The 25,592-nt window shown below is 36.6% G+C and overlaps 1 protein-coding gene across 7 annotated transcripts in view; it reads right to left on the bottom strand.

Moving 5' to 3' along the window:
• The window catches only part of CCDC85A (coiled-coil domain containing 85A), a 189,708-nt gene that overhangs the window by 28,453 nt on the left and 135,663 nt on the right, over positions 1-25,592 (bottom strand). For 6 of the 7 annotated variants that reach the window (XM_037020562.2, XM_037020558.2, XM_037020563.2 and 3 more), the window contains exon 3: positions 13,578-13,654. The exons of the other annotated variant lie outside the window; for it this stretch is intronic. In XM_037020562.2, coding sequence (XP_036876457.1) covers positions 13,578-13,654 — 77 coding nt within the window. The remainder of the gene's footprint in view (positions 1-13,577; positions 13,655-25,592) is intronic. 7 annotated transcript variants of the gene reach the window in all.

Consider the following 25,592-nt stretch of genomic DNA (forward strand, 5'->3'; position numbering starts at 1 on the left):
ATCCACCCCTGAGAAATGTCTTATCACATTTTCATGACAGATTCTGAAGAATTTTGTTGATATCTAAATCGAGCAGGGTACTTATTTTAAATGAAAAACATTGGAGGGGTAGCTGCCCTTACCTGCTCTCATGCCCATCTTGATCTCATTCTCAAGTGTCAAAGTCTCAACATAACTGTTTCCCTAACCAAGAGAATCCTCTTCAATAAAATGAATATCTGTGAGGCCACATGAGCCACTGTCTTCACAAGAGGCCATTTAGAGGCTCAATCTTAATCGACCTCTCCAAAGTCCTTTTCAGTTGGCAAAGAACCTGCACTGCCATCACCAACTATCTTACTGTTTGTGCTTACTGACAAAAGCTTGTGAGTTTTGCTGGTTAAGGAATCATGCATCAAAATAGGAGTGGGATGGGAACAGGGAATGGAAAGTGAATTTGATAGGTCCCAAAGAAAATAAATTTCAAAGTGCGAAGTTGCTAAAGACCCCTTCATTTTAAACTCTTCATCAGAAAGATGCCATTCAAATTCTAACCATAACTTCTGTTAGCTTTTGGCACTCAATGCATGCTTGGCACCAAAAGAATAAGGAGCCATCATTCCCACATAATTTACTTGTGATCAAATTTACTTAGTTGTGATTATTTCTGAGTGTGTATTTTATGTTTTTCTTGTGTGAGACTTCTGTAGTTAAAGATATTAAATTTTTTAGCATATGAAAATGTTTAAATTAAAAAAAATCTGTTTTTTGACATTAAGACACACATGTGTTTGGTATCAAAACCAGCTGAAATACCTTGGCTACAGAAAGCCTCCTTTCTTACAGCCAACATTTATACAAGTTCAGGACGTCTCCCATCTGCTCCTGGGTTTATTCATTATTTGTTATCTGTCAAACATTAGAACTTCTGCTTCTCATGTTGTTCTATTGCAAATGAGAGGCATTTTAGGTCAAGAAAAGATGGTAACAAATTCCTTTTGTTGCTTTACTACTTTTGAGTCAGATTGACATTTCTTCTATGACCCTTACATTTCTAAATACAATATTTGCCCTAATAAACTACTAAGAGTGATAATTAGATGAATAAAACTACCAAAATTATAGTCCAGTGGTTTCAAGCAAGGTGGTTGGCCATCTCCTTATGTTTTTTGTCTTTTTAAAAAATAATTGAAAAGTTTCTTCTACTCCACTAACCTGTATTATGGAGGTTATAAAAATCTGAAAGAGGATAAAAATTCTGAAAGAGGGCTTGATTATTTGTATGCCTCAACTAAGCAAGCCAGAAATCACAAAAATCTGAGATGAGTTAATTTTAATGAGTTAATAAAAAATTTGAGGACAAGAATTTCTCCCAAAGGAAAACATTAGACCAGGGAGAGACACCTGAATCAAGGGTAATAGAGATCAAGGTGAGACTGTGCTCAAGCAGGAATCTCCATATCTTTATGAGCTTCAATTAAGCCAAGATTTGTAATTTACTGTTGTTTGGATATCCATATTTCAATAGTATTTAGATTTAGTTAAATTAATTTAATTCTGAGATCAAACACTATTTACTATTTTCCACCACTTTCTATGAGACTGTTTCCTTACCTTGTTAGAAAAGAGAAGACTTCATTTTAACTTAAAAAAATTTTTTTGACTTTACTTCTTCAATTAAGTATATTTATTAAAAATCCTACCAGAAAATCACTTCCCTTTCATTACATACTTTGGTACCAATATCTGCTTGGAGAGGATCATATGTCCTTTGTGCCTGAGAGACACTCACTAAAACAAACCACCCACCTCTTAAGATTAACTTTTAGAGCAAGTAGAATGAGTAGAAGGCCATTTCTATGAGGCAACATTGATTTCTCTTATAGTTTTATCTCAATTTTTCCCCAACTATTCCTCCAAATTGTTTCTTATTCAAATACCTGTGATTTTAGTTAATATTATTACATGGCACAACTTTCTGCTAGGAGAGTCTCATAATTTTTTGTGACAAATTCTGCCAAGAACAAGTAATAAAAATGCTACTATTTTTATGGCTACTACAAATTTTTTAAATATGTCCTAATGAAAGAATTATTAACAAGCCAGTAAAGATATAAAAAGAAAATACTGTTAAATGTGAACTGATACAATAGACCCTAACAATTGAGTACCTTTAAAATTCCATAATTCTATTAAGTTTAACAAGTGGCATAACTATATTTTCTGTTGCATTTCTGTATCACCTATTTTCTCTCATTAGAATGAAGATTTCTTGAGAGGATTAAAGATGGAGGTGTGAGAGGTGAGACAGAGGCTTCCTCCTAAAACTGCATATAATAAGAAAATATAATTAATATGACTAATCCTGAAAGAGCAACAGGAAAGAAGACTGTGCCAAAATCCATACACCTGGAGAAAAGAATAAACCTCATGGAAAAGGGTAACATATCAAAGCCATGGTCCAGCTGGACCCAAGCCCTTCCCCAACCCCAGCTCACCTGCAGGAGGAAGAGAGATGAAGCAGGGAGGGAGTGGAGGCCTGGGATTGCTAAATACCTAACTCCAGAGATCTGCTTTGGGAGCACAAACCTACATTTCATGGTGCTTTCATGGTACTCTTGTGATTAGGGGGTTGGAAAGCTAAGACAGGCAGAATTCCTGGAGAGACTGAGATTCCAGCTGCTTGTGGAAAGGAGAGACCCACATCCGGTTGCTCTGGAACAAAAGAAAGGTGGGCAGTCTGAAAGATTCCCTAACAAGGAAGCCCTTAGCAAGAGGGCTGCTAAAGGGGCAAGGACTGCACAGAGCTTACTGCTTAGGAGAAAGAACAGGTAGACAAAATTGTCCAGGTGCACTCTGCCCCAGTTAGGAACTTTCTCAATCTTAAGGTGTTCCAGCTCCCTGGCTGGCTACACAGCTCAAAAGACCCCCTCCGTGATACGCAGCCTACTGAGCCTTTCTCCTGACCAGCCCCATCTGGTTCAGAAACTGGCAAACACTACCCTGGCATTAGGCCAGCCAGAGGGAGGCCCCGTTTACAGCAACTACAAAAGCAATGCATAGAGGATTATACCTGTGTGCTCGGCTGACTGGTTATGGCAATGGAGACAGGCATGGCAACCAGAAAGCAGAAAATGGCTCTTTCCTCCCCCAGCCACCAATAATGCTTCCCTGTGACCACCGACATTGCTTCAGGGGCAGAGCAGCTCCAGAGAGCGGAACTTCTGGGCACTAGAGGGTGCACATGCAAATATGAAATGCCAAAGGAAGCTGGTTCAAAGTAAAATTATGAACAAAACACCTGAGAAAGATTCAAATGAAACTGACCTCATGAATCTTCCTGAAAAAGATTTCAAAATAAAAATCATTAACATGCTCATGGAGGTACAGAAAAATATTCAAGAACTCAGGAATGAATTCTGGTTGGAGATCCAACTGTTGAAGAGCACAATGGAGGGCATTAAAAGCAGATTTGATACGGTGGAGGAGATGATAAATGAAATAGAAATTAGAGAAGAGAAACACAAAGAAGCTGAGGCACAGAGAGAAAAAAAGGATCTCTAAGAATGAGAGAATATTGAGAGAACTGTGTGACCAATCCAAATGGAACAATATTCGCATCATAGGGGTACCAGAAGAAGAAGACAGAAAAAAGGGATAGAAAGAGCCTTTAAGGATGTAATTGCTAAAAAATTCCTGGGGAAGGAGATAGTCTCTCAGGCCATATCTCCCAACACAAGGGACCCAAGGAAGACAACACCAAGATATACAGTAATTAAAATGGCAAAGATCAAGGATAAGGACAGACTACTATAAGCAGCCAGAGAGTGAAATAAGACCACATACAAAGGAAAGCCCATCAGGCTATCATCAGACTTCTCAACAGAAACCTTATAGGCCAGAAGGAAGTGGCATGATGTATTCAATGCAATGAAGCAGAAGGCCCTCGAACCAAGAATACTTTATCTGGCAAGATTATCATTTAAATTTGAAGGAGGGATTAAACAATTTCCAGATAAGCAAAAGTTAAGGGAATTTACTTCCCACCAACCATCTCTACAGTGTATTTTGGAGGGACTGCTATAGATGGAAGTGTTCCTAAGGTTTAATACCTGTCACCACAGGTAATAAAACCACAGAAAAGAAAGTAGAAGAGCTAAATTACTAAGCAAATGCAAAATTAAATCAACTATCCCCAAAGTCAATCAAGGGATAGACAAAGAGTACAGAATTTGATACCTAATATATAAAAATTGCAGGAGGAAGAAAAAGGAGGAGAAAAAAAGAACCTTTAGATTGTGTTTGTAATAGCATATTAAGTGAGTAAAGTTAGACTCTTAGATAGTAAGAAAGTTAACCTTGAAACTTTGGTAACCACAAATCTAAAGCCTGAAATGGCAAAAATTACATATCTATTGATAATCACCCTAAATGTAAATGGACTGAAGGCACCTATCAAAAGACATAGAGTCACTGAATGGATAAAAAAAACAAGACCCATCTTTATGCTACCTACAAAAAACTCACTTTAAACTGAAAGACATACACAGACTAAAAGTGAAGGGATGGAAAAAGATATTTCATGCAATTAATAGGGAGAAAAAAGCAGGAGACGCAGTACTTGTATCAGACAAAATAGATGTCAAAACAAAAAAAGTCACAAGAGAAAAAGAAGGACATTACATAATGATTATGGGGTCAATCCAATAAGAAGATATAACCATTATAAATATCTATGCACTGAACACAGGAGTACCTACATATGTGAAACAAATACTGACAGAATTAAAAGGGGAAATAGAATGCAATGCATTCATTATTGGAGACTTCAACACTCCACTCACTCTGAAGGACAGATCAACCAGACAGGAAATAAGTAAGAAGAGAGAGCCAGTAAACAACACATTAGAACAGATGGACCTAACAGACATCTACAGAACTCTACACCCAAAAGTAACAGAATACACATTCTTCTCAAGTGCACATGGAACATTTTCAAGAATAGATCACATACTAGGCCACAAAAAGAGCCTCGTTAATTTCAAAAAAGATTGAAATTGTACCAACCAGTTTCTCAGACCACAAAGGTATGAAACTAGAAATAAATTACACAAAGAAAATGAAAAATCCCATAAACACATGGAAGCTTCCCAAGATGCTCCTAAATAACCAATGGATCAATTACCAAATAAAAACAGAGATCAAGCAATTTATGGAGACAAATGACAACAATAATTCAACACCACAAAATCTGTGGGACGCAGACAAGGCTGTGCTAAGAGGAAAGTATATTGTAATACAGGCATACCTCAGGAAAGAAGAAAAATCATATATGAGCAGTCTAAACTCAAAATTAAAGAAACTAGAAAAAGAAGAACAAATGAGGCCCAAAGTCAATAGAAAGAGGAACATAATTAAGATTAGAGCATAAATAAATAAAATTGAGAAAAATAAAACAATAGAAAGAATCAATGAAAGCAACAGCTGGGTCTTCTAGAAAATTAACAAAACAGATAAACTCCTAGCCAGACTTATCAAGAAAAAAGGGGGTCTACACACATAAACAGATCAGAAATGAGAAAGGAAAAATTATTATGGACACCATAGAAATACAAAGAATTATTAGAGAATACTATAAAAAATTGTATGCCAGCAAACTGGATAACCTAGAAGAAATGGACAACTTTCTAGAAAAATACAACCTTCCAAGGCTGACCCAGAAATAGCAGAAAATCTAAACAGATCAATAACCAGCAATGAAATTGAATTGGTAATCAAAAAACTACCTAAGAACAAAACTCCTGGACCAGATGGCTTCACCCCTGACTTTTATCAAACACTTAGTGAAGACCTAATACCCATCCTCCTTAAAGTTTTCCAAAGAGCAGAAGAAGAGTGAATACATCCAAACTCATACTATGAGACCAGCATCACTCTGATACCAAAACCAGGCAAAGACACCATAAAAAAAAGAAAATTACAGACCAATATCCCTGATGAACATAGATGCAAAAATACTCAACAAAATATGAGCAAACCAAATTCAAAAATACATCAAAAAGATCACCCATCATGATAAAGTATGATTTATTCCAGGGGTGCAAGGATGGTATAACATTCAAAAATCCATCAACATCATCCACCACATCAACAAAAAGAAGGACAAAAACCACATGATCATCTTCATAGATGCTGAAAAAGCATTTGACAAAATTCAACATCCATTCATGATAAAAACTCCTAACAAAATGGGTATAGAGGGCAAGTACCTCAACATAATATAGGCCATATATGACAAACCCACAGCCAACATTATACTTAACAGTGAGAAGATGAAAGCTTTTCCTTTAAGATTGGGAACAAGACAAAGATGCACACTCTTCCCACTTCTATTCAACATAGTACTGAAGGTCCTAGCCACAGCAATCAGACAACACAAAGAAATAAAAGGCATTTAGATTGGCAAGGAAGAAGTCAAACTGTCCCTGTTTGCAGATGACATGATATTGTATATAAAAGACCCTAAAGAATCCACTCCAAAACTACTAGATCTAATATCTGAATTCAGCTAAGTTGTGGGATACAAAATTAATACCCAAAAATCTGTTGCATTCCTATACACTAACAATGAACTAGCAGAAAGTGAAATGAGGAAAACAATTCCATTCACAGTTGCATCAAAAAGAAGAAAATACCTAGGAATAAACCTAACCAAGGAAGTGAAAGACCTATACTCTGAAAACTACAAGACACTCATTAGAGAAATTAAAGAAGATACCAATAAATGGAAACACATCCCATGCTCATGGATAGGAAGAATTAACATTGTCAAAATGGCCATCCTGCTTAAAGCAATTTACAGATTCAATGCAATTCCTATCAAAATACCAACAGCATTCTTCAATGAACTAGAGCAAATCATTCTAAATTTCATATGGAACCACAAAAGACCCCAAATAGCTAAAGCCATCCTGAGAAGGAAGAATAAAGCTGGGGGATTTTGCTCCCCAACTTCAAGCTCTACTACAAAGCCACAGTAATCAAGACTATTTGATACTGGCACAAGAACAGAACCATAGACCAATGGAACAGACTAGAAAGCCCTGATATAAACCAAACCATTATATGGTCAATTAATATATGATAAAGGAGCCATGGACATACAGTGGGGAAATAACAGCCTCTTCAACAACTGGTATTGGCAAAACTGGACAGCTATATGCAAGAGAATGAAATTGGATTATTGTTTAACCACATACACAAAAATAAACTCAAAATGGGTCAAAAACTTGAATGTAAGTCATGAAACCATAAAACTCTAAGAAGACAACATAGGCAAAAATTTCCTGACTATAAGCATGAGCAGCGTCTTCCTGCACTCATCTCCTCGAGCAAGGGAAACAAAAGCAAAAATGAACACATGGGACTGCATCAAACTAAAATGTTTCTGTGTGGCAAAGGACATCATCAACAGAACAAAAGGGCATCCTACAGTATGGGAGAATATATTTGTAAATGACATATCTGACAAGGGGTTAACATACAAAATATGTAAAGAACTCACATGCCTCAACACCCAAAAAGCAAATAACCATATTAAAAAATGGGCAGAGGATATGAACAGACAGTTCTCCAAAGAAGAAATTCAGATGGACAACAGACACATGAAAAGATGCTCCACATCACTAATCATCAGGGAAATGGAAATTAAAACCACAAGGAGATATCACCTCACACCAGTAAGGATGGCCAGCATCGAAAAGACAAAAGAACAACAAATACTGGCAAGGATGTGGAGAAAGGGGAACCCTCCTACACTGCTGGTGGGAATGTAAGCTAGTTCAACCATTGTGGAAAGCAATATGGAGGTTCCTTGAAAAAACTAAAAATAGAAATACCATTTGACCCAGGAATCCCACTGCTTGGAATTTACCCAAAGAATACAACTTCTCTGACTCAAAAAGACATGCACCCCTATGTTTATTGCAGCACTATTTACAATAGCCAAGATATGGAAGCAACCTAAGTGTCTATCAGTAGATGAATGGATAAAGAAGATGTGGTACTTATACACAATGGAATACTATTCAGCTATAAGAAACAAATCCTACCATTTGCAACAACATGGATGGAGCTGGAGGATATTATGCTCAGTAAAATAAGCCAGGCAGAGAAAGACAAGTGCCAAATGATTTCCCTCATTTGTGGAGTATAACAATGAAGCAAAACTGAAGGAACAAAATAGCAGCAGACTCACAGACTCCAAGAAAGGACTAGTGGTTACCAAAGGTGAGGGGTATGGGAGAGTGGGTTGGGAGGGAGGGAGATGGGGATTGACAGGTATTATGTTGAGTACACATGGTGTGGGGGGTCACGGGGAAAACGGTGTAGCACAGAGAAGGCAGTGAATCTGTGGCATCTTACTTCACTGATGGACAGTGACTGCAATGGGGTATGGGTGGGAACTTGATAATATGGGTAAATGTAGTAACCACATTGTTTTTTCATGTGAAACCTTCATAAGGGTGTATATCAATAATACCTTAATAAAAATTTAAAAAAAGAATGAAGATTTCTTATCATGCATCAGAGACTCTCAAACAAGAATCCCCAAGCATAAGGGGCTCATGGAACAATGTGTAAATTTCCTCACTTTATGTGCCTCCATTTTTCCTCAGAATTCCGCTGTCTTCAAACTTTTTTCTGATAGACTTTAGCTTTCCTTAATCCAGTATCTATTTATTTAGGTTCTCCAACATGGCTTTTACCCCACAAATTTATTTCCCATTTCTATTTGTCTCTTATACCAATATACCCACACCACTTGTGTAGCTGTCATCTGTTCTCTGAAAACCCTATTGAATTACACATACAAGCTTCATTTAATTATAAATCATGGTGATTCAGAAAAAAATGGTAATCCATAAGCAGTATTCCTCTGGTGGAGTCCATTTTCCCTAATTCTGACTCTAGCAACAACCTTAATGATAATTTCTTCTATCAGTAGCATCTAGATTCTACTCAGGTTGTATAATATAATTAGAGTTCCTATCCAAGAAAAAATATCTTTTTGCACAAGTTACTCCTCAGGAGAGCCAAAATGGTAATTCCCATGCAAATAACAATTGAAGTATACTACCATTTGCTTTCAGCATCCTGGAAAGCATTACTCTGTGTCTGTTTTTTTGTGCAATAGTTACTGATTTTTTTTTTCGGAGCAATTCCAACCCTTGAAGAGCCATATTTTTAAGGCCCATAGGAAATAAAATGACTTGAAAAACATAAAGTCAGAAAATGTGAAAAGGAGAAAGAGCAACACAGTAAATAAACACATCCACAGCAAAAAAAGGAAAAGCACATGAGGGAAATCCAGGTGTCAGAGACAAGCCTCCCCTCTCGGCCCAGCATGCTGGTAATCTGCATAAGCACACAGGTGAGGGAGCCTTTCTGAGATGTGATGCTGGACCTGCAGTGTGTTGCCATGGAAGTGAAGCTCGATTTTTTTAGCTCCTGTGTACCCTCCTCAGCACTTCTGGCAATGGTGACAGGTTCTTTCCCTTTGTTCGGAAACTGCTCTGGAAATGGCCCTGCCTCTTCCCCAATGCACTGAATGACTGCATTGTGAGGCCACACTGGAACCAAATTACATGAGAGAGAGAGATTTTTCACTACCATTCCTAAAATTAGACTCTCATGTGTGTGCTGGCTTAACAGAAGCAGAAACATTTTGCTGAAAGGGGCCTGCTCAGTGGTGATGCAAATTGCCATGCTTTTCAAACACATTTTCTGAACCCACAGCACATGGGCAGGCATATGACATGAGGCAGTTCAGGGCACCTTTACTGACTCTGAAAATTTGTTCTAAAATGTTGGTCTCAAGAGGTAGGTGGTGTGTTTTTGGAGAGGGTCTCTGAGCCACAAAGGATATATATAGTGTTTTCCAAGCAGATGGTAGTGCCAGAGTATTTGATGAATGGGAACAGATTTCCTGGTAGGACAGCAAAACAACTGTACTTGGCTTTGGAATCACAGAAAATTGCTTGTTCCTTGCCTCTAGACCTCTCCATGTGCAAAATCCAAACCTAACACAAAATGGGTGAAAATAGTTTTGAAAATTCATAGTGTTTACTTCATGGTTATGTCTGAATAGTGACTGAGGTCTTCAAAGGGCAGTACTATATATAATAAAAATCATCAGATAGATATTCTCATTCACTTTGAGATATTTTCTAATCGAACAGACTTCATTGCAGATGTAGCACATAAACATATTGGTTAGGTCTGGACTTAAAATCCTTGTAACCATCAAGAAAAGGACAATGGAATGAATGGAATGAATAGCTAGATCTAGGTAAGGTATTTGAATTTGGGCTAAAATATCAAACTTCATAAGTATAGCTTGAAAACCACTACTGTAACTACCTGTATTGTAGAGACCATGGCAGAGCAAAGAGCTCTGTGCTCACTGGGTGAAGACCTGCCATGGCATCTGTACTGATATTTCATCCATGCTTCCTTTGGGCTCCTCTTTAACACTGGACAGAACCAACTCAATCTTCACTACATTTTTCTATCTGTTCTTGAAAAAAAAATGCTTCATTTTGGATGTTTTAAACACCCTATAATTCTTTAATGGCAGCAACTGGACCCCCTGCCCAAGCCAGTTTTAACCCAACCAAGATACTAGAAGGCAGAGCACAGAGTTGTGCCTATCAGGTCAATGGGGACAATGGAGCCCAGGGCTCCATGACTCTGCATGGGTATAAGACTGGACCCAAACTTTATTTACTCTTAGGCCTATCAGATGTAAGACCTGGGAGGAGCCTTGTTATTTACAAATTAAGAAATTGAAGCCTTTGCACTTAACCAAAGAGGGACACACAAGCATTTATTACACTCATCTTGTTTATTTTTAAATATGTATTGCTAGGGCAAAGTTGTGATTTTCTTTACAATATATACAACTTTATATGAAGAATAAAAATAAGCATTAAGGAGATTTCTTCCTCTAGGAAAATACTTTACATAATTAGTCTAACCACTAAACTATCAGAAAAGAACCTGACCACAGCCACAAAAGATATCTGATATACTTAGAATTCCAGTTGCCAACTGTGTTTTTGTTCCTGTTTATTCAAAGACAAGTGGACATATTTTATAAACATGGGCATAAAAAAGAATACCTTCTAATCAAGACACAGTGAGCAAGCTCTTACAATTGACAATCAAGTGTTCAAATATTGAGATTTATTTATGCAGGGATGTCAGCTTGTTGTATTGAATTGACCTTGCAAATCAGCTAATATCACTGCAGTCAGAAATAGTTTCTGCAGAAAAATCTCAGAATTATTTGTAGAAGTACCAATAACACCTGAGAATAAGTCACATATGCCTTTGTATTATCCAGCCCAAGTCACAGCCTTCCACCAGGATTCCCTTTACGTGATTCTCACTGCTCTGAGATCCATTGTACTGTTTTCCATCCTGAGATCTCATCTACTATCTCTACTCATTTCAGTTGTGTTTATACAAGTAGTTGCAACTGGTGGTTCTGTCATATGTCCAAGCTATAAATGCAAGCAACACTCACAAATACAGAAATTTAACAAATATTGTTTTGAACTCGGGTAGATCTATAGTACTCTTTGCATATGTCCAATACTATATTTCAAATAATCGATTTTCTTTATGTTAAAGTGCCCTTGGACACATAAAAAGCTCTTTAATTCTAAAACATTATTTATCCATTTAACATCACTGAAATTAGCAGGAACCTGATATGGAACAATTGTCATCTTTTCTCTTTCTTATGTGGTACATGTGGTAATAGTGCATCCCACATCAGTAACATCTCAGATTGAAATAAGATATATCTTCCCCACCCATTTCTTGTGGAGAAAAAATGTCTTCTTTGATGGAAAAGAGCAATGCATTTAAAAAAACTATGGCTGAACACTAACTTGAAAAGTTGCTTAACCTCGTCTACTCTTAATTATGCAAATACTATGTATTTAAATATGCACACCCATCAAGAACAGTTGAGGACTCTTCTAAGTTTTCTTAGAGACCTCTAAAACTCTCTTTTACAGATTTTAAAAATCAGTCGTGTAATCAGTTTCACATTCGTTGTGCCTCTTTTTCAGTAAGATAGTACACATGCCCACATTGCAAGGTTTGATGTAGATCTCAATTCCCACTCCAAGAGAAACTAAGAAACATCTCTTTTTTTCCTTTCTTTTCATTTACATTCCCAGTTCTTCAGAGATGGTCTTGCTATATATAATATTCATAATAAGCTAACTATATTTCTTAGGTTTCTTGGAACAGAGAAGAAATTAGATGTTTTCAGTCAAGGGCCCTAGCACAGTCATACTGTGAATCTAATATAAAAGGAATAATGGCAAAGAAAATTTTAAAAAATTAAAATATGGGAGAGCAAAGAAAAAAGCCCTAGCAGTAGTATTTTATTTCATGATGCAAAAATCCCTTCTATCATCATGAATACTGACATATATATATAAACATTTGAGAGGGAAGATAAAACATAGATTCATTTCATTTAATATCGTGATTTCTAACCCAAATGCTTGGCCAGTGGAAGAAAGAAAAATATATTATTATATGAAGTACCTGGCACCCCAAATCACCATTAACAGTAGTAATAGTTTAAAAACAAAATAAGAATAAAAAGACCTAGAATATCTTTCCAAAATATCTTTTCATTAATGATATATTCTTTGTCTTTTCACTTAAACTACTGTTGACTAGCTGTCTGAGGTTTAATTTTCCCTTAGTCACTTATGAAAGAGAAATGATTACAATATGGAAAGGACACTAGTGACCATACACTTAGAAAACTCCTTTTTTATAATATATCAAAATATTACTGTCTACATACCTGTAAAGGAAACCAATCTAAAATCGGATTTGTTCAACTTCTCAACAAAACATTTCCCAAGAGTCACCACCTCAACCAACAACATTCTCACTATGGTATCAGCCCACAGAAATCATTTTAAGTAAAGTATATGACAAGGTATGACATCTCAGAAAAAGTGCCACTTTACATTCACCAGGGCAAAGAAATTAGGCCCCAAAGTAAAAATTGCCAATTACTGTCATTGCTTTGTTGCACCAAAAGAGTTCAATTATATCACAAAGAATTTTAGAAAGCACTAACTTAAATAAAATATAAAATCTTCAAACTACCTACAGATTTCCCCTAGCTCATAAATTACCAAATTTTTCATTTAAACAAGTCCATTCCCTATATTCACTAACTATACACATGAAATAGATGAGTAGTACTATCAAAGTACTTTCTACTTCTCTTCATTTCCTCTTTCTCCTTTCTGCTTCCTTTCAAAATTATTTTACATTCTTATTTCAGACCTTTTCATCCTTTAGTATCACATTTAAAAATCTGGATAATACGATGGTCATGATGGAAACTAATCACACTCTACATTGATGAATGGCTATTTACAAAATGATCTCTATCATTTTAAAAAAGAAAATGTAATTGAGACTTTAAATTCCAAATAAAATGCTACAACTGAAATGACACTGACTAGCTATGAGTGCTGGAAGTCACCCACCTGGGGCAGCATGCGATTTTCTTCCTCCAGCTGTCTTACTCTTGCCTCCAGCTGCCTAACATAGGACAAGGTTGATTCTAAAATTAAAAAGAAAGAACTCACATTATACACACAGGTCTTGTTTGATGCACTGTTAGGATATTTCTGGCTTCATTTATTCAAATCAGATAGTGACTACTTAGTCTGTTATTATTTTTTAAAAAAGATTTCTTTCTAGAAAAAACAATAATGGAAGCCATTGAAACTACAAGCAGTTTGAACAATTACAGTGTTAAGAGAATTAGAAAAATGTGTAGGTGGTGAGATTGCAGGCTTTTGCATACCATGCAGGCCTCAGAACTTTAGATATCTTGAAGACAATTATTCCCTTTTCTACTTATTTTGTCTATTTTGAACTATCAATGAATTGTCCCACAAGTAAGATATTTTGTAATGTTAATTAAAACCTAAATAAATTACGAGTTCACATTAAAAAATAGAAAACAGAAAAATTTTCAAATATCCAGCTCCCTTCATTTTCCCAATAAATATTTCAAATCTCAAGAGCAATATTTGTTGTCAGATATCTACAGATATCATGGCTGTAGTGCAGAAGAGAGCTACAAAAAGGCTAAATAATTAGGCTGAGTTTTTACTTTCATTTTTGTTGAATGTGACAGATTTCCCAAATCTTTAGGGAAACCAGGGTCAGATTTGATATCCATTCTTGTTTTCCTTTCGTTGCATCAGGTATGTGCTGAAAACTCAGAATCAGCATCTTCCTTAGTGTCTCTTCCATAGTGAAACTCTAAAGTTTATAGCTTTGTTTGAGGAAAGGGGGTCACAGGTGGAGGAAAATGAAGTTTCATTTTGAGGAATAATCTGACAATTAACTCTCCATTAAAGTGGAAATATTTAAGTGCCTCATAAAGCAACATAGATGCAATTCATTTATTACCCAAGAACACACATATTTTGGGTTCAGTGAAATGTACATAACAACAGAATCCCTCCCAAGGATATTGCCATAGTTAATATTAAAGCAGCAGATCATCCTCAGTGCATGCTCTTCAGCCTCAAAAACACAAAAGAGCAAGAAACAAGACCAAGATAAAGAGGTAAATATTGGGAGCCCCTAAAAATCCAAAGTTAGGATGGATATTGATGCAAATGAACACCTTGATCTGAAATTCATCATGGAAATTCTACTGTTTAATTTTTATATGGAAATTAGTTATATTAACTCAATTCTATTTTTATGATCTCCAAAGCAACATACAATTTTCTTAAAATACATAGAAGAGTCCATTATTTAATTCATAAATGGAACTATTAAGCTCAGCCTGAACAGTTTATAGCATTCATGTTTTCACAAATCTTTGTCCAAAGTTCCTACACCAACATTAATGTAACTACCCATGGATCTCACACCAGTGGAACGGACTTAGCCTTAAGCATTCTTCCTATAAGAGAAGAGCACAAGGTCAAGGAAACTGAAGACTGAAGATATATTTCTAGATATATGCTCTCATTTTTTTAGCTCAATGAAGTGTTAAGAGTTTGTTTTATGGACTTTTCCAAGTAGAAAAAAAAAGCATATGGCATAAATGAATAACAAACTTATTGATTTCATGAAACTGCATTACTCTGGCAAATGAATAAGTGATCTGTAGATCATCAAAACATGAATTTAGATTGCCTGATTTATAGTTTTGCAAACCCCACTCTATTCTAGAAAAACAACAACTTGATAAGGGCCATCCAAGTGAAAAGTTGCTCAGAAATATTCTATTTAAACCATGAACAAATACAATTATTTTCTCCCTTGTTCATAATTTACTGCTTATCTTTACTGTATCTATACTGCACTATCCCTAAGGCTATGATACTTAAAGCAGCTGAAATGACTCTGTACAGAGAAAGTCAGGTGACATTTGAAAAACACCACAGAATGGATTTTGATTCTTTTAATTCTTTTAAAATTTTAATCTTCAGTCACTTTCTTTCTTTTTAAAATCTTGGCAGTGTACATATTTGGTGGTTTTACTAAGTTTCTATGTATATTACAAAAGTCATGCCAGTTCAAAAAAAGGGGATAAATTCCTGAATTTAGAAAATGTTCCTTAACTCTAATTTTTAATGTCAAGCTATAACAGATGAAGCCCAAATCTCTGATTCAAAACATTCACTATAAATACGGTCTGGGACAGGAAGAGATAGGGAATAATTTAGACAGGTAAAGTAATGAAAAAATTAGCTTTATAGTGAAGGTAAAGCTAAGGAGAGTTTTGAGTTCTCCTATTCAACAAAATACTACTGTGTTATTGACTTGTGACAGGCACTATTCTAGGGTTGGGATGAAAAGAAAGCCAATTATTGCAAGTCTTAAGCTTCCCAAAATACAAATTCCATATTAGGATCACAAGTTTATGTGCTATGTTCCAGAAGGTCCTGTTTTCCTAGGCCCAGGCTCTGTTGGAATTATTACTTAACAATGAGTGGATATGATCAATGAGAAACTCCTCAGATCAGTGGGGTGGGGGTGGCAGTGGGTGTAAGCTGGGGGAATAATTGATCTGCATGCATACATAAGAGAATTCATGCTGGTACTTGTTTTATTCATCAAGAAACTAATTACATAATTCTTTAAATGGGAGTGGAGTGGGCAAACATTTTTCTAGAATATACTGTACAATCATCACTAGGTCTCCAAGTCCTTGTATGAAGAGCTACTGAAAAAAAACACCCAATCCTTTGTGAGAAAAATAAGTATCTGTTTGTTAAGCCCTTAGGATTTTAATATTTGTTACTGTACCATATGCTAGCCAAGCCTGACTACTAGTACGTAACCAATAATGGGATAGAAAATATGTGAACATTTTTAAGTAAAACACAATAGGATAAATTGTAAGGAACCCATACTTTTAAAATATTCACATCACAATTCACATCACAGTCCTGCTTGATCATTAGAAAAAAAAAGGACAAAATCTTGGGTATAATAAAAAAAAGGAGGCTTGTGTGTCCTGGAACATGCTTGGCCCATCTGCCACAACCCCTCCCCACGCTGCTCTCCCTTTTGTTCCTTACTCAAGGCACTTTCACCGTGGTGTTAAGTATAAAATAGGCAGGGAATCTGGAGTACAGTTGTGCATTGACTTAAGAGAAGTGCCTAACAAAAAACTGGTGTTTTTTTAAATATAAACTGATACACACACACACACATAGTATTAGAATGTACTGTAATTTGAATTGATCTTTACATTTTTATACCAGTAGCTGACAGTTATTGAAATTGAGATTTCAAAATGTCATTTTTGCTTTCAGAACTCTAAGAATGAGGCTCCAACAGAGCATCGACTTCCCCCATGAAAAAACAGCCAAATTATATGCTATACTGTATGCAGATACACAATGTATTAGAGGAGGATGGACCCTTTCTTCAAAAAGTATATAACCAGTTGCGGAGAGAGAAAAAGGAAAAAAAAAATCAAACAGTAAATTAATATGAAATTCAGTGCTACATCACGTAGAACAGGAAAACAGAAAGAGAACAATATTGGTTGCAATTATTATGAAGGAGAAATTTGAGCTTAATGGATCAACAGAACTTTGATGGGCCAGAGAGACATGAGTGGAGCCATAGGATGGACAGGAGCCAGGAGCCAAGACCTGTCCTGAAGTGACAGCTGAGATGGAAGGAGTCACATGAAGGAAGAGAAAGAGAAGTACCGGTGAGGAGAAGGAGGAAACTTCCTGGTCATGAACCTGGAAAGCCAATGTCAAGACACAATCGGGCACGTGATGGTTTGCTCCTAACCTCCCAAAGGATTTTCCTTTCTCTTTCCACCACGGGAAATCTATGGACATCTACCCATTAAAACAGCAAGACTAAGCAAACAATACCAAGGTGAAATTCCAGCAACATTCTCAAGATGTAAATCGTGGGTGTGTTTTCAGAGCAGGAGCCATTTCTCTCTCTGTGTCTCACTTTTTTTTGACCTATATGTAAAAGTTCACAGCATCTCTCATAATAAAATAGTCCTAAAACTTCCACTGAATTCACATCTAAATGGTTCCAATTTTAGAACTGACACATACCTTAGAGATTTCCTAATTCAACCAGTTCCCCATCCCCTAACTCATTTGGCAGACGACAGAACAAAGCCCAGAAAATAGTGAATAGCCCCTCACGCTAGAGATGAGTCACATATATTCAAAATATTTTGTTTCATTGCTAGGGCATCACAATGATCCCTAGCTTGGATTTTCTAACCATTAAGTGATGCCAAGCTTCTTACATAGGTAGTTCAATTCTAAGTTTTTCCTCTTTCTACTTCATTTTAGGTATTCTGGATGGATTTTTACTTTTACAATAACTTAATATTGTAATTTCCTAGACTTGATTTCACTTCAATTTACCTGAAATGCATGTAATTGCATAAAGTAGCTTGACTTTTTCCTCTGCTAGTTTGAAAATACTCTGATAAAAATATTAAACCCTTTGATTTCCCCTTGGTTTCTAAACATGTTTCTCTCCCTAGGGAAATACCCATTCTTGAAATCACCAATGAATTATGGTGATTATTGTACATAAAAAGTTTATCATTGGCAGATTCAACTGTCTAAGGTTTGTCAAACTTCTGAGTGGTTTTGATTCAATGAAATGCTGTCTGGTCTCCAAAATTTCAGGGCAGAAAACAAAATCTGGTAATGGTTCATTCTAAAACAAATTACATCATTTGGAAAGACATACAGGAGGAAAATCATCTGGCAGACTATTTTGGCCGTGGGTTTACACATGTTAGCTTTCCTGTGGCTCATTCAGGTTGGTCTCCCTTGGCCAGAGAGAGAGAGTCCGGGGGTCGTGCAATGTCAGATCTGGAGGCAATCTCTTCAATGAACTCTCAACTCTAAAGACACTGCTTGGATTAGTTTCATACTAATTCCACCATCCACAGGTTTTTATACATTCCTAAGGAAATTACCTGAGAACTACATACTTTAAAAATTATTACTGTTCTGACTAAAAGTGTTTCTCTTTCTTCCTCAGGCAAGCAAAGGTCAGCCTCCTACTTAGAATTCACATTAGTCCAAAAGTATAAGTGATTACATTTCTCACTATAATTTGATGCTTTTCTTATTTAAAAAAATCTTGTTGAAATCAGCATTTTAAGATTTTACTGGATATTTAACTAAGATTGCCTTATTCACAGAGGTCAGTATTGTTTTTTTTTTAGTGGGGGCTTTAATTGTCCTAACTAAGTAAAAAATGATGTTAGGTCTTGCTCCCCACCCTTTCTATGAAGTTAATTCTACTCTTAGATCCTTCTCTCTATACCAACCTAAAATATAAGTTATTTTCTATCCCATTTCTCCCATTGGAAACCTGTTCACCGTTATTCTCTGGCCCCAACTTCTCTTAGCTCTGGATCTCTGCCACACCTCCCCCGGCCAAATACTCATTTTAATCTGCCTAGGTCAATACTCACCCTTCTGTGCCTGGTATAAAAAATAGCTTTTTTAATACTTAGAATATCCAAAGGTTGGAATATATTACTTTGTATGATAATGTACTTCATGTTATTGGAGGTATTCAGTAAAAGCTCAGTGGGATACTACAAATACGTCTACCTGTGTATGCTGCTGGGCTGGTCCCTTAACTCTGGAGTTTAATAATTCTAAAATTTTAAATTCCTCCCATTTCAGGAATCTTTTCTTCCCACTCCAGTTTTCCTTCTTCCCAATGCATTTGCTATAAATCAAATGTTTAGTGCTTTGTGATTTTTCTTTACCTACTTTCTTATGTTATTTTCATGTTTTCATTTTTTGCCCAAATATGATAAGAAAATATTCCCCCCACCCACCCACCCAAAACCCTACACAGTGCTGTTCCCTGCAGAGATTTAATATAGACTTGTTGATTTACTTAATATCAAGACTTCTTCACTCAAAAGTAAATATCTGTGTGTGTTAAGCACTGTTCTAGATACTGGGGATACAGCCGCAGGCAAGAGGAATGAGGTCTGTGTGTTCATGGAGTTCACATTCCAGGGGGGATGATGGACAATCAAAATCAAATAGAATTCTTTGTGAAGGTAATATGTGCAATAAAGAAAACAAAACAGTACTAGCACACAGAGATCTGGGCAAGTACATTAAGGAGCAGTTTGGGGAAGAGCTCTCTGAGGACCACAACCTGTGAACAGCCAACTCTGCAAAGATCTTGGAGAAGAGAGTTCTAGGCATACAGAAAGGCAAGGGCCTGGCAAGGAGGACTCACATTCTGGATCCAATGGTAAAGGGGGAAGTGACAACAATTTGAGACAGATATCGGTTTATTGTGTCACCTTCCTCCACTGCTTAAATTTTTTAAACTGTGTGCCCTTTTTGGCTGTTCACAATCTAATCTAGATTTAAATACTTTGACTACTAGGCTTTCTTTGTGACAAAAATCTTAGCATTTGGCTCCATTCTCTCACCTACCCCATGTCCCATCCACTGGGAAATTCTGTTGACCTTTCCTCCAAAATACCCTGATAATCCAACTTCACGAGTCCCTAATAGGTGTCCTTGTTTCTATTTTTGCCTCCTTTCCCAGGTCTTTTTTCATTCAATATCTATTTCAAACCTACAGCAGCCAGTTTCCTTCTAAAATGCTAAGTGTGATCATGTCATTCTTTGTTCAGAACCCTGCAGTGGCTCACCATTTTGCTCCACATAAAAGCCAAAATCCTTAAAAAGTCCAGCAGGGAGTCACATAATCTGGCCACCTGGCACCTCTCTGAGTTAATGCCGTCACACCCTCTGCTCCAACCACACAACTTCCTTTCTGTTCCTGAACATCCAGGCATGCCCTTTACTTTAGTTGTCCTGCTCCTGGAATGCTGTTCCCCCAGACAGCTGCTTAGCTAAACTTCCTCACCTCCTACAAGTCTTTGTTCAATTCTCAGCTTCTCAGTGGGACTGACCGAGTCCACCACATTTAATCCTGCAACCTGCCCCTACCTACACCCCCCAATTCCTGATCTCATTTAGCCTGTTTTGCTTCTTAATTTTCTTCAAAATACTTTATCACCTTACATCATAAATTGCTTGTTCATATGTTATCTTTACTGTGATCTGCCTTTCCATATCAGAATGTAAACTTCCTAAAGCAGAGATCTTTGTTGTGTTGAGTGATGTACTTCCAGTGCCTAGAATAGTGTTTGGCACAACTAAAATTTATTGAATGAGTCAATCAACCAGTTATATAGAGAGTGCCCTGGATGTACATTATTTCACAGTACAGATCATTTGCCAATCACTTCAAGCAAGACAGGATTGGTATTTAAACGGAGTCTCTTATCAGTGCTGTTGCACCATCCGAAAAACATTCTATGAAACATTAAACTTCAGACAGAAACTTTGGGGAAGTTCTCAAATTATGTCATATGTAATGAGGGGTGTACTAAGAGTGCAGGAGGAGGCATAGTTGGGTGGCACCGGGAGGTGTCAGCTGTGCCCTGAGCAAGGGGTTTGAAGCTCTCAGAGAGCATTCTGGGATGGCAGTGGGGTAGTGGTCCATATCAAAGTGGGTAATGTTTCTTGGTGAAGAGAAAAATCTGTCATTTCAAAAGAAAACAAAACAAGAGCAATGTGCTATCCTTTTATTTTAATTAGAATGAAGCCTTGAAATAATGCATCATTTTCCAAGAATGCTTTGACAGATAAAATTATGAGTGCTATTTGCCTAGTGCCATGCAAGTACCACATTTTTTTGAAACAGTCCAGATTTCATTTATTATTTTATATAAGAGTAAATAATTAAATGGATACTGAAATTCAATGATTTGTGTATAAATCAATTTAGAAATCAGAAAAATAATTATCAGGGTCTATGTCTTAACTTTTGTACCAGAAAATAATCACTGTAAATACACTCAAATTTCTCTTCCCAACTGAAAGTGTTTTTAAAATGGGAGAAAATTGCATTTTGCTGCATACTTGCTATCACGTACCTGGCCGATTCCTTGGGAATTGGCACCTGGACATTTCAGCTTCCATTTCCTTCTCTCAATAAACCAGAAGCTCCATGTGGCAAGGCCTTGCCTTGTAGCTCTCTTCGAAGCTGCCCTATGATTGGCACAGTTCGATGTGCTAGAAAGTGTTTAATAACTCATTGTTGAGCGAATGAGTGAATGAATGTCTTAGCCATTCTGTTTCCAGCTGCTCTGGCTACTACTTAAAGCTGTGTGCTCCCAGGACAGCTGAAGCAGTTAACTCAAAATGCAGGCAGATTGTCCTCTGGAAAACACATAATAACAAGCAATTTAAATTACAGTCTGGCTTAGAGGAACTTTCTGTGCCCTAAAATTGTCTTCACTTTACTTTGAAAACATCAGCCCCACAAAGGAGGTATTGGACTAAAGGACTGGGGACTATATGAAAAATATTTCTAACTCTAAAGACCTATTTAGCATGAGCACCATTTTCACAGCTATTCAGGGTTAAGATGTGTCTTACTTTCCACTGTTATGGTGCTGTTTTTGTTGTTTTCATCATTTCCCAGAGATAATGACTGCCTTTTCCCAATGGCAGAGGACAAAAATTGATGTCATTTTAATAAATGCAACAGTTTTCTTCAATGCAGGTAGCCTTCTTATAAGTGCATTTTGTCCATATTGTCAATGAATGAACAAGAAAGTAAATTTGTAAAAAAAAAAAGTTTTCAAGATGGTAGACCTATAAAAATGTTATTTTCTCTTAGGATAATTATTTTGACTTTTTATGTGTATTTAGGTGTTTTAAAAATCTATATGAGTCTGCTTTTTTACTTCGTAGTTACTAGCAAAATAAAAATTTTTTATCAAATTACACAGCAAAGCATCATTAATTTGGATTCCATCAATTGGGAATTTATAAAAATTTTGTTCAAATTAGCCTATATATACTTTTTGCACTGGCTATGAAACAGTAGTTGGCAAACAAATGTATAGCATAACAATTAAGGAATAATTCCTTTATATAAGAATAGCAATGTTTTCACAATGTTTTAGCATTATTTATCCACATATAAAGTGATGCAGATAGGTAATAGATGAATCTAGTTAGATAATGGATAAATATAATAAATTCAGATAAAAAAATTGGAAAGACCACATACTTTGGAAAATTTTTCATATGCTAGTTATTTTGGAATATTTTTCAAGAAGCACTTTGTAATAGTTAATTGTATTAACTAATATATAACTAATAAATAAAATGTACTTATTGAGCACTTACTAGCGTCAGACATTCTTTTATGTGCTGACATATTCCACTGAAATCAAACAAAAAAGAACACTCAAGGAACATTTTAGTATAGAAGACAGACAGACAGACATGCACAGATGCACAAGCATACTGCTCCTCAGTATGTCCTTCAGCACTGTAGCATAGATCTAGACCATCAAAGATTTGGGGCATCCAAGTTGAAACTTGAATGTAAAGACCTAGGAATGAGCTTTGCAAAGAGCAAATACAGAATCTGCAAAGTTCCCAAGGTGGGAATGGGCCAGAGGCACTCAAAGAACAGCCAATAGGCTACAGTAGCCAAAGTAAGGTGAAGAAAGAGAAGAGAGAAGCTCCAGTTGGAGCATAGGGAGGAGACAAGACCCACAGTGTCAGTCAACCAAAGGAAGGAGCTTGGATTTTGAACTACTTGGAGTGAGGAGCTATTAAGGAAGGGGGATTGGTACGATTGGTATATTATACTGATATCATCTGACTTACACTTTAAAATGATCATCCTGGCTGTTCTGTAGAGAACAGACAAAAAAAATAGAATGTGAGTGATCAAGGGATCACTGATGGAGCCTCTGCAGGAGGTGGGCTGAGAGATGGCAGCAGGCTGTAAGTGAGCCGCAGCCGTGGCACAGAGAGCAGTGGTTGCCTTCAGTGTCTCCCAGAGGAAGAGACAACAAAGCATATGTACAGAGCAGAGGTGAGGTATTATGAAAAAATTAAAAAGGATCAAGGATAATGGCTGGAGTTTCAGCATGAACAAATGGGAGATGGTGGTGGCAAACGAGATGGTTTGGAGAAGGAGTTGGAGTAGGGTTTGAAATCAGGAATTCTATTTTGTTCATGTTAGGCTTAATATTTCTACTATATATCTAAGGTAAGATATAGAGTTAGCAGTTAAATATGTCAGTCTGGAGCTCAGAAAAGAGATTTGGGGTTTTGGTTTAAATGTGAAAGTCAACAAACAGCAGAGAGCTGTTGTCAAAAGGAAGCCTGAGGGATGAGAAGGGTCTGAGTACAGAGCCTGGTGGAGGAGGAAGAGACACATGCAGACACCCATACCCAGTCCCTTTCTCCCCACTCCATGCCTCCAAAAGCTGAGAAAGCACCCAGCCTCCCTGTGAACACAGATCTTGTCTCTTCCACTAGGGTGCATTTCAATGAGATCTCTCTATTCCTCTTCACTCTCACCTTGGTTGCATTCCTAAGTCCAAGCCTGCCGTTTTCTTGTCTGTTGCCTGCCGCTCCTTTTTGTCATGGCTCTCTCATCCTCTTTAATTTGGGTAAGTGAAGTAGAGCACAGTGACTAAGAGAGCCAGCTCTGTGGGTTTCAGGTCTTGCTCATTCAAGGTGGATACTGAAGTAGATGATCTTTAAGACACCTTAAGACCCCCAATTTCTGGATTACAAAGATCAGTATTTTATAATAATCCTTATTAGATGTTTAACTGCTACAGGCAGCTAAAATAGGATTTCTAACCGTCTTATTTTGCTTGTCTCTCATTTATTCATTAAACAAACATTTATGGAATACCTACCATGTAAAAAAAACATTGGAGAAGCAAAGAATATTTAAGACAATGTTGCAATGTTCTGAGAAATGGAGTAAGGGCATACCCATGTGACAGATGCACACCAGTTCTGATTATGGCAGCTAACATACTTGGCTGAGGCTTGTTTACATTTAAAAATACTATTCTTTAAGAATACCTCCTTAGAGTTTTCTCTCCTAACTTTGTATACTTAAAAGCTCCTTGCACTAAATAAAGTTATCAGATTAAGAAAAAAACTTCATCTCAGTATAAAGGAATATTTGTTAGTGCCATTGTTGAGAACAAATCACTAAATGTTTGCAAAAACAAGGAATTAAAGAAACTATAAAGGTGCTACTTAATCTAAGCATTTTATTTGACGATGGTATTTTGACTAAACATAATCAGGCTTCGTTTTTGCCATTTGTAAAACTGATATAGGAGATAAACTTCAAAAATCCTATTAAATACAGCCAACACAAGGCAAGCTGAATATGGTTATCCTGTTTTTCATGCCCTCTGATTTTAGAGACATTTTATAATAATGCAGTAGGGAAAGTATGTTCTAGCCAGGAAAATTCCTACCAGCCTTAAGGTTCATTTGAACTCTTCTAGATTCACAAGTAGTTAATCATTTTACCTTCACTAAGCATTGCTAGGCAACAAAGAGACTAATCAATTTGACCAAGAAAGTAAATTAGGTGATACAAATAAAGGCTAATAATTTTAACTTGATTTACCATGTATCACTTTGCTTAAAAGGTATATGCAATTTTCACATGCATTAATACACTTATTCCTCACTGCAAAACCAAGAAGCAGGTTATTGTCATCTCAGAGATGAAAGACTGAAGGCTTAGAGATTGTAGCTTCTCAAAGTCACAAAGCTAGTAGTGCAGTTCTGGAATTCAACCTGACATCTGCCCCACAAAGCCTACCATCATCAGCATCACGAATACCTTTCATAGCTGCAGAGCATAGGTCCTTTCTGGAGAGATAGAGTGAAGGCCAAATTAAGCAAGTATCAAAGAATTTGATTAACACCATAACAGTCTGGTTGATTTGAATTCTCTTCCTTGTTATACTTGATCACTAAGCCATCACTCAACTGATGCCTTTGTTGAAATAATGAAGACTGCATTTTTCCTAAGATGCAAATAAGCTCATCACCTCTTCAGTTCATATGGTGGTGCCTTCAAGTAAACAAGAATCAGCCACAGTGAAGACAAAGTTGTCAACA

This window comes from Manis javanica, chromosome 1 (genome assembly GCF_040802235.1).
Source record: "Manis javanica isolate MJ-LG chromosome 1, MJ_LKY, whole genome shotgun sequence".
In the NCBI taxonomy this organism is placed as follows: Eukaryota; Metazoa; Chordata; class Mammalia; order Pholidota; family Manidae; genus Manis; species Manis javanica.